At 43.9% G+C, this 15,597-nt stretch overlaps 1 protein-coding gene across 6 annotated transcripts in view; it reads right to left on the minus strand.

Moving 5' to 3' along the window:
• Positions 1–15,597, minus strand: part of LOC115094928 (serine/threonine-protein kinase Nek11-like) — a 403,945-nt gene that overhangs the window by 123,597 nt on the left and 264,751 nt on the right. For 5 of the 6 annotated variants that reach the window (XM_029608021.1, XM_029608023.1, XM_029608024.1 and 2 more), the window contains one exon: positions 5,177–5,290. In XM_029608021.1, coding sequence (XP_029463881.1) covers positions 5,177–5,290 — 114 coding nt within the window. The remainder of the gene's footprint in view (positions 1–5,176; positions 5,291–15,597) is intronic. The other variant, XM_029608022.1, reaches the window with a different exon arrangement.

Here is a 15,597-nt window from a genome sequence, read left to right on the forward strand (position 1 = left end):
TGACGTTCCCGGTTCCTGACTTTGGATTGGCTTTCGGTGTTTCTCTGGTGTGCGACTTCGGATTGGCAAGCGGTGATTCTCTGGCGTGTGACTTCGGACCGGCAAGTGGTGATCCTTTGGTGCGTGACCCTGGACTGGTGAGCGACGACCCTCTGGCATTCGACCTAGGACTCCTTCTAGACCATCATCTCCAAGGGCCTGCCAAAGTCCCAGCGGCCTGGGTCCCTACGGGCTCCTCCCAGGGGGACCGCTGGCTTCCAGGGCAAAGCTCCAGTTAGCCCTTGCTCCGTCACCCTGACCTCTCAAAGGTCCACCTAAGTCCCAGTGGTCTGGGTCCCTACGGGCTCCTCCTGGGGGGATCACAGACTTCCAGTGGTGAAGATACAGCTCCTCTTCTCATCTCTTCATCCGCCTCCGCACTCGCCTCAATCTCCAGTGCCAAGGGTCAGCTGGTCCTGTCTCCTGCTCTACCTCGTCACCCGACGAGAGAACCTACGGATCCTCCGAAAGGTATACCATCCTCCCGTCGGCCAAGGGTTCACAAGCCTGAGCATAACATTACCCATTATTATTGTGCTGCTGATTTTATTAGCTTCCCTAATTTCTTTTAGCATTTCATTGTCTGTTTTTTCATTCTGGCCAGGTGGATGCAATACACCCCCACTCCTATTTTATTCCCCTTTTTACCTGGAATTTCTATCCATAAAGATTCAACATTGCATTTTGTTTCCTGCAGAACTTTTATCCTGTGTGACTCAATGCTCTCTTTAACATATAGTGCCACCCCTCCACCAATTTGATCCATCCTATCATTTCAATATAAAGTTCCCTGGTATCACAGTGTCTCATTGGTTATCCTCCTTCCACCAAGTCTCTGAGATGCCAGTTATATCTCCCTCTTCATCCAGTGCTATACACTCTTAACTCCCCCATCTTATTTTTTTACACTTCTAGCATTTGTATACAGCAATTTCAAAGTATGTTTTTTGTTTCTATTAACAACCTGCTATCAGTTGACAGGAGTGATTTGGAATCTTTCTGCTCTGTCTGCTCTTTACTTAAAGGTACCTGGTCCATTTTAGCATTTATTGCAACCTCTCTACTGGGATGCCCTAATTTCCTGTTCTCTTAGTATCCTTCAAAGATGCATCATTCTGAACCATATGCTTCTGAGTGACTGTCTGCTTTCCCCCATCATCTAGTTTAAAAGCTGTGCTATCTCCTTTTTAAAGTTAGTGCCAGCAGCCTGGTTCCACTCTGGTTAAGGTGGAGCCCATCCTTTCGGAAAAGGCCCTCTTTTCTGCAAAATGATGCCCAATTTCTAACAAACCTAAAACCCTCTTCCCTGTCCCATTGTCTCATCTGCGCATACTTCTAAGAATGCTACCCTGGAGATTCTGGATGTCAACTTTCTACCTAAAACCTTAAATTTGGCTTCCAGAAACTCTCTTCTGCACATTATGTCATTGGTTCCCACATGTACCAAGACAGCTGATTTATCCCCAGCACTATCTAAAATCCTATCTATGTGACGTGTAGGGTCCCACACCTTTGCACCAGGCAGGCAAGTTACCAAGCAATCCTCATGTCCACCAGCCACCCAGTTATCTACCTTCCTATCAATCAAATCACCAACTATAATGGCCGTCCTAACCCTTCCTTCCTGGGGACATGCAACTGGAGACCTATCCTCAGTGAGAGAGGATACTAAATCACCTTGAGGACAGGACCTAGCTACAGGATTGTTTCCTGCCTCATCAAGGTGATGTTCTCCTATCAAGTGATCATTTTTCTTTAAGGCAGCACAGAGGCTGCCAGATTGGAGGTGGAACTTCTCTTCTATGTCCCTGAAGGCCTCCTCTATACACCTCTCTGTCTCCCTTAGCTCCTCCAGGTCTGCCACTCTAACCTCCAGAGATCATTCATTCTCTGAGAGATAGAAGCTCTTTGTACCTAGTGCACACATAGAATCTCTTGCCAGCTAGGAGATAATCACACATGTGACACAAAAGACTGGAAAGCCTTCCTCTCACTGCTGGACTACTTTCTGCATCTTCATTTTGTTGATTTGTTATCGAGTTAAAATTTGTAAGAAAGTAGGGATGTAAAGCTAATCTAAAGTATTTTTAGCTGTACTGCCCCTTCCCTCCAGACACTCCTGGCATAGCTTCCTATAGTGTGCTGCATTCTAAGGCCTGGTTGAAACCACCTGCACTTCCTGTAGCCCTTTATAGACCATGCAGCTAGCATTTCCTTGGGTGCTGACTGATGTCAACCCAGCTCTAGTATATAAGGAAGCTAAGTTCCACCACCCAGTGGCTCAGCAACAGATTCCCTGCTATGCTTTATGCCTGCAGTGCTAGTTGCTTTGTATCTCACATTTGCCTTGCCTCTTCCAGTCCTTGACTTGCCTATCCTTGCCTTGTCTGTTCCAGGCCTTGCCTTGTCCATCCTTGCCTTGCCTATTCCCAGTCCTTGGCTCCTTCCTCTATCATCACTGCCCTTGCCACACTGTCTGCTGGTTACCTGACTCTTGCCTGGATTCTGATGTCGCCTAATTGCCTAGACCCCTTGCCCAGATACTGTCACTGCCTGTTTGCCATCTGCTTTGAGCCCTGCCCGGATATGGAAGCTCTTTTGTTTTCTGCCTGCCCTGACCTCAGCTGTGTCCACATGTTGCTTGACTGCTTTCTTGCTGGTTCCTTGCCTAAGTCCTGCTGGCTCCGAAACCAAGGGCTCAAACTGCAGTGGAAGAGGCTGGTAAAGGTGAAGCCCAGTTGCAGTCTCAGCTTGAGTGTGTCTGCCTACTGTCAACGTGGGTCTAGCTGGTTTGCCTACCGGGCTGCACCCATCACACATCACTCATCACTCCCATTCTGTGACATTAGTCTATTGATTTATTTTATATTTGTCTAACAACAACCTTCAAAACACTATAATTAATCTAGTTATATCTACCTAGTGACCCACCTTATTGACTCTTGTTTTGAATTAAATTCCTTCTGAATAAAATCTGTATTTCATAACAAGGAAATTTGAAGTGGGTAAGGTATGCAGATGAGCCTTCAGGTCCTCTTCTGCTGTAAGCAGTGCAGGGCCTCTGGAAGCAAGGCTGGGGACCCTGAAGCCTGGTGACCTCTGAAGTCCTCTCCTGAGAGCTGCTGGGTAAGATATGCAGAAAAACTGTCTGGTCATCTTCTTAGTCATAATCTTTGTACTGTTCAAATTTGCATTCACAATAGATTCTGGCCTCACCACAACTGCCCAAATAGCTGATAAGGTTATTTCTTTCAGCTGAGACAATGTCAGCGAGGACTGTTCCACTGAAGAAAACTTAGTCACCTCTGTTCCTGGTTGGTCCAATTCTGTGTTGCTGAGATTGCTGGCAGGTCCACCATTGGTCCAATGATAGCACTAACACTCACTTGGGGACCCAACCTCCCCTTTCGTGAGATGTCCACAGGGTTCACAGAAGCCATGGCAATAGAAAGGCAGCTGTCTCCTATGTAGAAACTGTAGCCATGCATATTTTGTTAAAGAAGATGCCATCTGAAACACAAATGTATCTGTCCGTCCCCTCCTCACTGAATCCACTGAAGGTCAAAGATTCACCTTACCTTTTCTTTTATCCATAGGACTAGAAAAACAGCTAAAAATGCAGCATTAAGGGCCTAATTCACAAACAGAGGAGCCCAACCAGGCACACCTTACTAAGCCGGTGCCTTATTGGATTGGGAGGAGAAATGAAAACTCCTTAGTTTCATTTACATAATCATTAATGTTTGCTTGGCTTCCACTCTCTATTGTAAGATAAGATTGAGTGACTCTGACATCTCCTGTAAGAGTGGCAGGAGAGATTCCTGCACATTGCGTGGAACAGCTGTGGAGAGCAATCCACATGTTTCTGAACTTTCCCCATCTGAGTTTATTCCTACACTGAAGGACAGCTGACTTTTGCCCAAGCTGTAATTGTATGCATTCTGGAAAGCAACAACAGCATAACTGCACAATCTAAATTTGCCTGTTTTTCAAGATTTAATCTAAACAACATGGAGAGGAACATTTTGTTTTACAATGATGACACACATCGCGTCTCCTGTCAATATTATCTCATCACATGTAGTACAGAGAATCTCTGATCCGTGTTACTGTGAGGGAGCCAGATGACTGGTGCTCTCTGAAAATGGAGCCAGAAATGTTAGATGCAAGGCAGTTTCATTTCAAACAAAAAACTCAGTGCAAATAGTTGTCTATTTATTTAGCAGCATTTATCAATCGCTTTACAGATAAAACTGCCCAGAGTCTAAGGTCCCGGTCTCAGGGTAACAAAGGATTTCTGGCTCCTGGCTGCAGTAAAGTTTACATTCTAGGTCTCAGTCTTCTAATACATCAGGCTGAGCAGCAGGGCTTTATCCTTTACCTCGGAGAAAGAGCCACAACCAGCTACTAGCCCTGGCCAGCTGACAGTAAACAGAAACATTTTAGAGAAGTAAAATTCCTTTTTCTGTTACCAGTCTTTAGCCGATTTGCCTGGATCTCTGCTGGAGACCTGCCATGCCCTTGCTCTCCTTGTACTCCGTGAAACACAAGCTTTCCTACCTGAGCAGGGCCTGGCTGCAGGAGTCGGCTCATCTTCTGACTCTCTACCTCCATGCCTGCTTGGTTTCCCTAAGGCAGCACTGATTTTATGGTTCAGGGTGGCAGCCCTGTCTGAGTGATTATGGAAGGGCAGGTACACTCCTTCACACTTACGCTTCGAAGGAACAACATTAACAAATAGAAATAGTGATATGCTGCTAATGCAAGATTATGCATGCACATTACCATCAAATGACTCCCTCCATGACAGGTTCATGAGATAATGCAGAAGATAATTTAAAATCCTCCCCCCACCCCCCGCCCCCGGAGGCCAGCCTGAAAAAAAGGGATTTCTGCTTCCATCATTTGGAGAATATCCAACAGGCCACTCATCTCATTAATTTATTATAAACGGAGGAAGCTAACGGCACTTACTACAGAAACAACAGCATCTTTAACCTCCATTTTGGATGCTTGTGTGCTTGTACATGAATAGCTCTTACAGATATAACTTTCTGCAAGGTCATGTAAGTGGGAGAAGAATGCTGATAAGTGTGGAAGGCCAAACAAGCCACAGAGAAGAGAAAATATAACTCACTTTATCTTATTCTCCTTGTTTCCCTCCCTGCGAACTCTCCGACGTTCTCGTGGTCTCATCTTTTGTGCTTGGAGTGCCGCATGCAGACTATCCAGGTGAATCTTCTGCTGCCTGCTGGGATGACACAAATATATCACAGGAGAAGGGAAAAGAGGCTATCAGGTAGGATGGCTCCCATAGTATGAGGCATTAGCCTATGGAAAGTATATGATTGGGAGACAGCACCCCCTGCTGGTTGATGTGTGGAGCAATATTGGGGTTAGCACTGGATAAAGCTAATAGACAGAGAGGGATAAGGAGAAATTACTACTTACCTGATAATTTCCTTTCCTCTAAGGAAGGCAGACCAATCCACACAAGTGGGTTATGCACCTCTACCAGCAGATGGAGACTGAGTATAGCTGAATCGCTGACATCTTGTTCACATAGCCCTGCCCCAACATTAGCCCGCCAGTATTTTTTGGAAAAACGAAACTGTGGACAAACTGATTAAACTTGAACATGATTACTAATAGTCAAATATTCATGATTCTAACTAATTGGGAACACTGAGCTCAGTTAACCGGTTTCTATGATTAGTGCATGTTAAATTTTATGTCACTTAACCCCGTTTTACCCTGCTTGCCTTCCTGGTTCCCATACTGTAGTTAATCTTTTCTGTCTCCTCCCTTTGTAAATGCTATTAATGAGCTGTTAGATGTTTGCTGTTTCCTAGTTCATAGTTTACTGTTCCATGTAAAGGCAACGCCAAAAGTGTTTTAGTTATCTGTGAACCGATACGATGTGCAAACGGTTGTCGGTATATAAATGTTTCTAAATAAATAAATAAAAATAAATAAACTTAACAGAAATAATACTCTAAATCGCCCAAGCTAAGGGATGAACTAAAAGCAAGTAGGCAGCCCAGGGCGGGTTGTAGATTGGCCTGCCTTCCTTAGAGGAAAGGAAATTATCAGGTAAGTAGTAATTTCTCCTTCCTCTGCTCTCAGGCAGTCCAATCCACACAAGTGGGATGTCCCAAAGTTACTGCTAAAAGGGCAGCAGGCTGCCCTTGGTCCCATCAATACCGCACATGCAAAGGCCACATTTTCTTGGGCCTAAATGTCCAAGCAGTAATGCTTGGAGAAAGTGTGTAAGGAGGACCACATTGCTGCTCAACAAATCTTGACAGAAGACACCAACAGGAGCTCCGTCCATGATACCGCCTGAGCTTTAGTGGAATTTGTCCTAACCTGTCTATATCTACATAGGCAGCTGTGAAGACTTCTTTAACCCAATGGGCAATAATTGTCACTTGTCACTGGTTCACCTTGTTTACCTCCTCCAGACTTACGAAAAGATTTAGTAATGTTCAAGTGCTGCTTGACATCCAAGGCATGCAACAGAAAATATTCAGGCTCATCTCTACCCTTATCCAGCGAAGGCAGGGAAATAGTCTGATTCAAATGAAACTCCAAAACCACTTTCAGCAAAAGGAAGCTGTATCACCTCCAAAGTCATCTGTAAGAATGACTCATGGCAAGAAAGAGCTTGCAGCTTGGAGACCTACCATGCTGAACAGATTGCCGAGAGAAAAACTTTTCAAGGTGAGCAGCCACAACAAGAGACCATACAGTGGCCAAAAAGTGGGACCCACCAAAAAACTCAAGACCAGCTTGACTCCCTTCAAAAACTCGGACACATCAGGATGGGAAGACAATGCTCCCCCATTGACTCGCCCCCTATAACAAGCTAGAGCTGCTACCTGCACCTTCAGAGTGTTAAGGGCCAAGCATTTAAGCAAGCCCTCCTGTAAAAATTCCAATATCAGAGGAATTTCAGCTTTGAGAGGATGAGAACCTCGCTCCTCACACCTACTCCCAACTCTCCAGACTCTAGCATAAGCTAGAAATTAGAAAATTTCCTGACCCAAAGCAAAGGGAAAATCACCACCAAAGAATAACCATGCTTCAGCAACCAAGCCCTATCAAAAGCCAAACCGTAAGACAAAACTGACAAGGATCATTGTGCAGTATGGGCTCCTGATGCAACAGATTCATCCTGAGAGGCAGTCTGCGAGGACTGTCCATCAAAAGTCTCTGAAGATTGGCATACCACGGCCTCTGAGGCCAATCTGGAGCTACCAGAAATATAGTTATGGTCTGTCTCGCAGGTTTTGAATGATCCTGCCTATCAATCTCCATGGTGGGAAGGCATACAACACCCCACTCCATGGCCAGACCTGAATGAGAGCATCTATCCCCAGTGCTCTTGGATCATTTCTGCGACTGAAGAAATGAGGCACCTTCTTGTTGCTGGAGGTCACCAAGAAATCTCGAGAGAGATGATCCCAGCATGCCACTATGAGTTGAAAGGCTTTGTCTGCTAATTCCCATTCTTGACTGCTGAGGAAGTCGGCCCTTACATTGTTCTTCTGGGCAATATGTGAAGCGGATGTATCCTGAAGATGTTGTTCTGCCCATTCCATGAGTGCATCTTCTGGTTGCACCTTGATTGATGAAGGCCACCGTCATGGCACTGTCTGACATTATCCTCACCGTTTGAGCTTCCAGATGCTTGGCAACCCGCAAGCACGCCAGGCAAACTGCACTTGCTTCCAACTAATTGATGGTCCACTGTCACTCCTTGGCATTCCAGTGACCTTGTGCCATCAGCTCCTGACAGTGAATGCCCCCAACCCAGAAGCTCACACTTGTCTGTTATAATCTGGACTCACCTCTGATAAAAGACAGATAGATGCCCACCTATCTCCTGAAATAGCAGGTGAGCCTCACAACTTCATTGAGAAGATCGAGGTGCTCCGCTCCTGGAGCCCACATCCTTAGGAGGCTTTTTAGGCCAAAAGGACTGAGATCTGCTGTATGGATGAGGCCTTTCAGTATGCTCTTCTGTAAGGATGAAGCCAACTAGTATTCCTTCACCCCAAAAGAACGTGATGCCGCTGCCTTGTCTTCCAGTAATCGAGGAACCTTGGATTTTCCACAGCTATTCGCCATTTTCTCCAATTCACTGCCGAATAAAAGATACCCCTTTAAAGGGTAACCCTGTAAGACTGGACTTGGAAATAGTGTCAGCCAACCAATTTCACAGCCACAACTGGTGCCTAGCCGCTATCCCAGAACATAAGAACATAAGAAAATGCCATACTGGGTCAGACCAAGGGTCCATCAAGCCCAGCATCCTGTTTCCAACAGTGAACAATCCAGGCCATAAGAACCTGGCAAGTACCCAAAAAAAGTCTATTCCATGTTACCATTGCTAATGGCAGTGGCTATTCTCTAAGTGAACTTAATAGCAGGTAATGGACTTCTCCTCCAAGAACTTATCCAATCCTTTTTTAAACACAGCTATACTAACTGCACTAACCACTAGAGATGTGAATCGGAACTGATATCGGATCCGATTCTGGTTCCGATTCACATACCACATCCTCTAGCAACAAATTCCAGAGTTTAATTGTGCGTTGAGTAAAAAAGAACTTTCTCTGATTAGTTTTAAATGTGCCCCATGCTAACTTCATGGAGTGCCCCCTAGTCTTTCTACTATCCGAAAGAGTAAATAACCGATTCACATCTACCCGTTCTAGACCTCTCATGATTTTAAACACCTCTATCATATCCCCCCTCAGTCATCTCTTCTCCAAGCTGAAAAGTCCTAACCTCTTTAGTCTTTCCTCATTGGGGAGTTGTTCCATTCCCCTTATTATTTTGGTAGCCCTTCTCTGTACCTTCTCCATCGCAATTATATCTTTTTCGAGATGCGGCAACCAGAACTGTACACAGTATTCAAGGTGCGGACTCACCATGGAGCGATACAGAGGCATTATGACATTTTCCGTTTTATTCACCATTCCCTTTCTGATAATTCCCAACATTCTGTTTGCTTTTTTGACTGCCGCAGCACACTATACCGACGATTTCAATGTGTTATCCACTATGACACCTAGATCTCTTTCTAAGCCACTCTTCTAACAGCCGTCTGCACCAAGTTTCAGCCCACATCAACTAAGAATGTGGCCCCTGGTTCCATCACCAATCTGCCATCAGGCCCTATTCCTTGAATCTCTCTCGAGAGAATCAAGCCCAAGCCCAAGCCACCAGGCAGAAGCAAGAAGCAATATGCAAATTCATTGCCATGGCCTCAAAGGCCTGCTTAAGGATAGCCTCAATTCTCCTATCCTGAGCATCTTTTAGAGCTGTCCCTCCTTTCACTGGAATGGTAGTTCACTTGGTTAAAGCACATACCAAGACATTCACCTTTGGGAGTTGCAACTGATTCCTTGCCTTCGGATCCAAGGGGTATAAACCCATTAAAGCATGCCTCTCTTTAAAATTTGCCTCTGGGGCGCTCCATTCAAGGTCAATCAACTCTTCAATTGGATCCAGGAGGGGAAAGAAACATGACTCCTTGCTCAAAGTGACTAAGATGAGATCCTTCTTTTGCAAGCCTGCAGCATCACCTCCATCCACACCTAGCATCAGAGTCTGAGTCAACAGACTTGGCAACTCATCTCTGTGAAAAAACCAGAGCAAAGTCTGATACGGTTCCAAATCTGGTGGAATTTCTCTCTCTTCCAGGGTCATCCAAGTATCAGGATCCACATCCCCCTGAACATCACCGGGGGGGAGGTGGGGGGGGCGCTTGCCTGCAGTTGCTGACAAGTGGGAGCCCCAATCACATGAACCCTTTTTAGTAGGTTGCTTCATCCCTGCTGGGCATCCCTGCTGAAAGGTCTGCAAACCCTGGAAAAATTCCATCCAGGAAAAAAAAGGATGGATCCAAACTGGGGGATGCCCAGCATCAGCAAAATCTGTAATGGCCAAATAGCTTAAGCATCCAAGAAATGCTAATACAGATGTAGAGAAAGTGATGGCTGGATTGACCTTATATGGTAAGCCTCATAAATAGCTAGGCGCTTAGACTGTTTTATCTCCGGTGCCATAGTCTTCAGTGAGTCCACGGGCAAATGTGCACCCAAAAGTAGGCCACAGTTGCACGTGCACAAGTACTCTGTGTGCACCTACTTACCCAATACCAGCCTGTGGTTGTATGTGCACAAATACCTTCATGCTTAATTGCACAAACATAGGCCATGGCCTTATGCGCAAAGTGCACGTGTGCACACTTACGTCTATACACTGCCATGCGGTAGGAATGCACACACACACCTGCATGTGTAAAAAATCACCACTGCAGCCTACCATGCGGCTACCCAAACTGAGTCTGAGGAGCGAGGCTTAGCCAAAGGCTGCTCAACCCGCCAAGCCCGAGCTGCCTCCAATCTACATTACCTCCCCAGAGAAGTAAGAGGGAGGGGGTAAGAGATGCTAAGGGAAGAAGACCTGGAAAGGTTTTTCTTATTTTTTTTATACTCTTTATTTGTAACTTTTCCAAACAAGCATACATTTTGACACAAGAAAGGCATAGCAAATATACCCTAGCATACACCTTATAGAAGATCAGACTACAACCGCTCCCACCAGCTCCAATATAGCCCCTTTTTGCTTGGTATATATCTGCCTGGTTCTTCAAGGCAAAAGTTAATTTTTCCATTAAAGCAATATTCAATACCTTAGATTCCCAGCATGTAAAAGTAGAAGAATTTTTCCACTGATGAGCCACTGTCAAATGCGCCACGTGTAACAAATGACCCACCACCAGCTTCCTATATCCTCTCATTTCCCATCTAGTAGACCATTTCCCCAGCAGAAAAAGAGCAGGATTAACCATCAGTCTTTGCCCACATATATCATAAATACAATCAGACACTTTAGCCCAGAACATTTGAATGTCCGGACACTCACACCACATGTGAAATAATGTTCCATTGTCTCCGCACTCTCTCCAACAGTTTGAACTGACACTGCTGAACTTAGCAAAAAAACCAAAACAAAACGGAGTGCAGTATAACCTGTTTTGCAACTTATACTGTAACTCCTGCCCCTTATAACATATAGTGATTTGTTGTGACCTTTTCCAGTTTAACTTCCAGTCTATACTGTCCATTTCTTCATCCAAATCTACATTCCACAGCTGTATAAGTCTGGATGTGGTATCTTTTTCACACAAAGCCACCCGTTGCAACTTATACAAAGCAAATATTAAATGTTACGCTCTTCTCCTGCAGCTAAGCAGACCTTCAATGCCTTTATATTCCTCAACACCCAGGTGATCCCTAATTATATCTGCAATGTCTTTACGTAAATACAGAAATAAATATCAAGTTATATGTGGTATCTGAACTTCCTCCTCCAACTCCTTAAACCTTTTAACTCGCCCCTCATCAGCCAATTCTCCTAGAAATTTTAAACCTTTCGCTGCCAAAACGTCCATATGTGGTCAAAAAGTATGTAGTGACAGATGTTGGGTTAAGCACTAAAGGATGTCAAATAAGACAAAACACCATTAGGTAAGTGAGCCAAACAGTTCACCTCCCTCCATATTTTAAGTGTGTATGCAAATATAAGGTTTCCACACACAACCCTCTTATATGAACTGGACGTGTGTGGCACATACAACAGGGATGCCAAACTGCATCCCCTTGCCCCTTCCTCGTCCATAGAAAGCCAGGCCTGTGGGGCGTTCATCCCAAGCCATATTCATAGACACGACAATCTACAAGCCCATTAATACCATTGGAAGTGAGGGAGCCCCAGCCCCCCAGTCTTCCTAGTTTTGACCAGAACATTGTATTTCAACCTAGGCGGCTTGCTCTGCCATATAAAACTAGAGATTGCCCCTTTCAAAGCCTGTAAGGCCTGCATGGGTATATAAGAACATAAGAACATAAGAAAATGCCATACTGGGTCAGACCAAGGGTCCATCAAGCCCAGCATCCTGTTTCCAACAGTGGCCAATCCAGGCCATAAGAACCTGGCAAGTACCCAAAAACTAAGTCCATTCCATGTAACCATCGCCAATGGCAGCGGCCACTCCCCAAGTGAACTTAATAGCAGGTAATGGACTTCTCCTCCAAGAACTTATCCAATCCTTTTTTAAACACAGCTATACTAACTGCACGAACCACATTCTCTGGCAACAAATTCCAGAGTTTAATTATGCGTTGAGTAAAAAAGAACTTTCTCCGATTAGTTTTAAATGTGCCCCATGCTAACTTCATGGAGTGTCCCCTAGTCCTTCTACTATCCGAAAGAGTAAATAACCGATTCACATCTACCCGTTCTAGACCTCTCATGATTTTAAACACCTCTATCATATCCCCCCTCAGTCGACTCTTCTCCAAGCTGAAAAGTCCTAACCTCTTTAGTCTTTCCTCATAGGGGAGTTGTTCCATTCCCCTTATCATTTTGGTAGCCCTTCTCTGTACCTTCTCCATCGCAATTATATCTTTTTTGAGATGCGGCGACCAGAATTGTACACAGTATTCAAGGTGCGGTCTCACCATGGAGCGATACAGAGGCATTATGACATTTTCCGTTTATTCATCATTCCTTTTCTAATAATTCCCAACATTCTGTTTGCTTTTTGACTGCCGCAGCACACTGAACCGACGATTTCAATGTGTTATCCACTATGACACCTAGATCTCTTTCTTGGGTTGTAGCACCTAATGTGGAACCCAACATCGTGTAATTATAGCATGGGTTATTTTTCCCTATATGCATCACCTTGCACTTATCCACATTAAATTTCATCTGCCATTTGGATGCCCAATTTTCCAGTCTCACAAGGTCTTCCTGCAATTTATCACAATCTGCTTGTGATTTAACTACTCTGCACAATTTTGTGTCATTTGCAGATTTGATTATCTCACTCGTCGTATTTCTTTCCAGATCATTTATAAATATATTGAACAGTAAGGGTCCCAATACAGATCCCTGAGGCACTCCACTGTCCACTCCCTTCCACTGAGAAAATTGCCCATTTAATCCTACTCTCTGTTTCCTGTCTTTTAGCCAGTTTGCAATCCATGAAAGGACATCGCCACCTATCCCATGACTTTTTACTTTTCCTAGAAGCCTCTCATGAGGAACTTTGTCAAACGCCTTCTGAAAATCCAAGTATACTATATCTACCGGTTCACCTTTATCCACATGTTTATTAACTCCTTCAAAAAAGTGAAGCAGATTTGTGAGGCAAGACTTGCCCTGGGTAAAGCCATGCTGACTTTGTTCCATTAAACCATGTCTTTCTATATGTTCTGTGATTTTGATGTTTAGAACACTTTCCACTATTTTTCCTGGCACTGAAGTCAGGCTAACCGGTCTGTAGTTTCCCGGATCGCCCCTGGAGCCCTTTTTAAATATTGGGGTTACATTTGCTATCCTCCAGTCTTCAGGTACAATGGATGATTTTAATGATAAGTTACAAATTTTTACTAATAGGTCTGAAATTTCATTTTTTAGTTCCTTCAGAACTCTGGGGTGTATACCATCCGGTCCAGAAGGTGCATAAAAGGATAGATAAGCCTTGGCAAGATAGCCATCTTATTCAGATTAACCCTCCCTAGAAGGCATATATTCAAAGAAGACCACCTTCTCAAGTCTGCCTCTATTTTATTTCAAAACTGGAACATAATTGTCTCTGTAGAGGATATTATAATCTAGCGAGAACCAAATACCTAAACATTTAAAATCCACCTCTGCTCTTTTGAAAAGATTTACTTCAGGGAAATCCCTCCTTTCAGGCCCAAGAAACATTAATTCAGATTTATTAAAATTGATTAAGTATCCAGAAATTTCACTGAATTACTCAGAGTACCATCAATGCAGGCAAAGAGCGGGGTAGGATAGTCACATACATCAATGCATCATCCACATACAGCGAGATTTTGTGAGACTCTTTATGACACATTTCCCCCTCTGTCCACTTGCACCTCCTAATTACCTGTGCCAACGGCTCTACTGCTAGGACAAATAATAATGGGGAGAGGTGGCAATGTTGTTGTGTTCATCTCAGTAACAAAGAGAACTGATACTACCCCATTAGCTACCATCCTCGCTGTAGGATTCATATATAAAGCATGTATCCAAGAAAGAAATTCCCAAGGTAACCCAAAATGTTCCAGTTCCACAAACATGTAAGGCCAGGAGACCCTGTCAAATGCTTTGTCAGTATCCATGGAAATCACTTCCCTGGTCATATTCTTTAGTTTGACTCAGTGGATTATATTAAATAATCTCCTTGAATTATTTGTAGAGATTCTCCTCTTAATGAATCCTGTTTGGTCCGGATGGACTAACATAGGAAACACCCCTTCTAGGCATGCTTATAAGATCTTTGCTAATAACTTTATGTCAGCATTTATGAGAGAGATTGGGCGATAAGATGAACAATCTAGAGGATCTCTTGTAGCCTTGTAAATCAACACTATTAGTGCTTCTGTAAGAGAACCCACTCTAGCTCCTGGGGACCTGAGATAATTAAATAATTCACCCAGTTTAGTGACCATCTCCTCTGCAAAAGCTTTATAAAATTTTAAGAGGTATCCATCAGGCCCTGGACTTTTCCCTCCTGCTAACGCTTTCAACGCCCTGGTTACATCCAGTGTTGTAATACCTGTTGACAACCATTTTGGATCCTCCATATCCACCTGAGGTAGGCCCAAAGGAGCCAAAAATGCAGAAATGTCCCGCCTGTCTGGCTCAGGCCATGTCTGATAGAAACTTTTAAAGTGGGATGCAAACAAAGCATTAACATCTTTTGGCATTTGCTTGATATTCTCCTGGCTATGCCTGATGCCATAGATTAAAGAGCTCTCCTTACTCAATTGTATTACTTTAGCTAACAGAAAACCAGCTTTGTTACCATGCTCGTAATATCTTTGCTTTGTAAACTGCATTGTTTTTTCAATAGCATCAACTTTCAATTCTTTAAGCCTATCCTGTAGCAGACACAATTTCTTATGTCTTACTGGAGCAGTCAACTTGTGTTTACTTTCCATCAACTTAATTTGAGTTTCCAATTCCTCCTGTTCAGCTTTTCTCGTTTTATTATGATAGCTGGCATATGATAAAATATGCATCCGGATCACCACCTTTAAGAGCTCCCATCTAAGAGTAGGATTAAATTCTTCGCAATGACAGAGAGGAGCACCTGGGAGGCAGTGTAGCACTTTATGTCCAGGATGGCATAGAGTCCAACAGGATAAACATCCTGCATGAGATTAAATGCACAATCAAATCTTTATGGGTAGAAATCCCTTGTGTGTTGGGGAAGACTATAGTGATAGGAGTATACTACCAATCACCTGGTCAAGATGGTGAGACTGACAGTGAAATGCTAAGAGAAATTAGGGAAGCTAACCAAATTGGTAGTGCAGTAATAATGGGAGATTTTAATTACCCCAATATTGACTGGGTAAATATATCATCGGTACATGCTAGAGAGATAAAGTTCCTGGATGGAATAAATGACAATTTTATGGAGCAATTGGTTCAGGAACCGACAAGAGAGGGAGC

This window comes from Rhinatrema bivittatum, chromosome 7 (genome assembly GCF_901001135.1).
Source record: "Rhinatrema bivittatum chromosome 7, aRhiBiv1.1, whole genome shotgun sequence".
NCBI lineage: Eukaryota > Metazoa > Chordata > Amphibia > Gymnophiona > Rhinatrematidae > Rhinatrema > Rhinatrema bivittatum.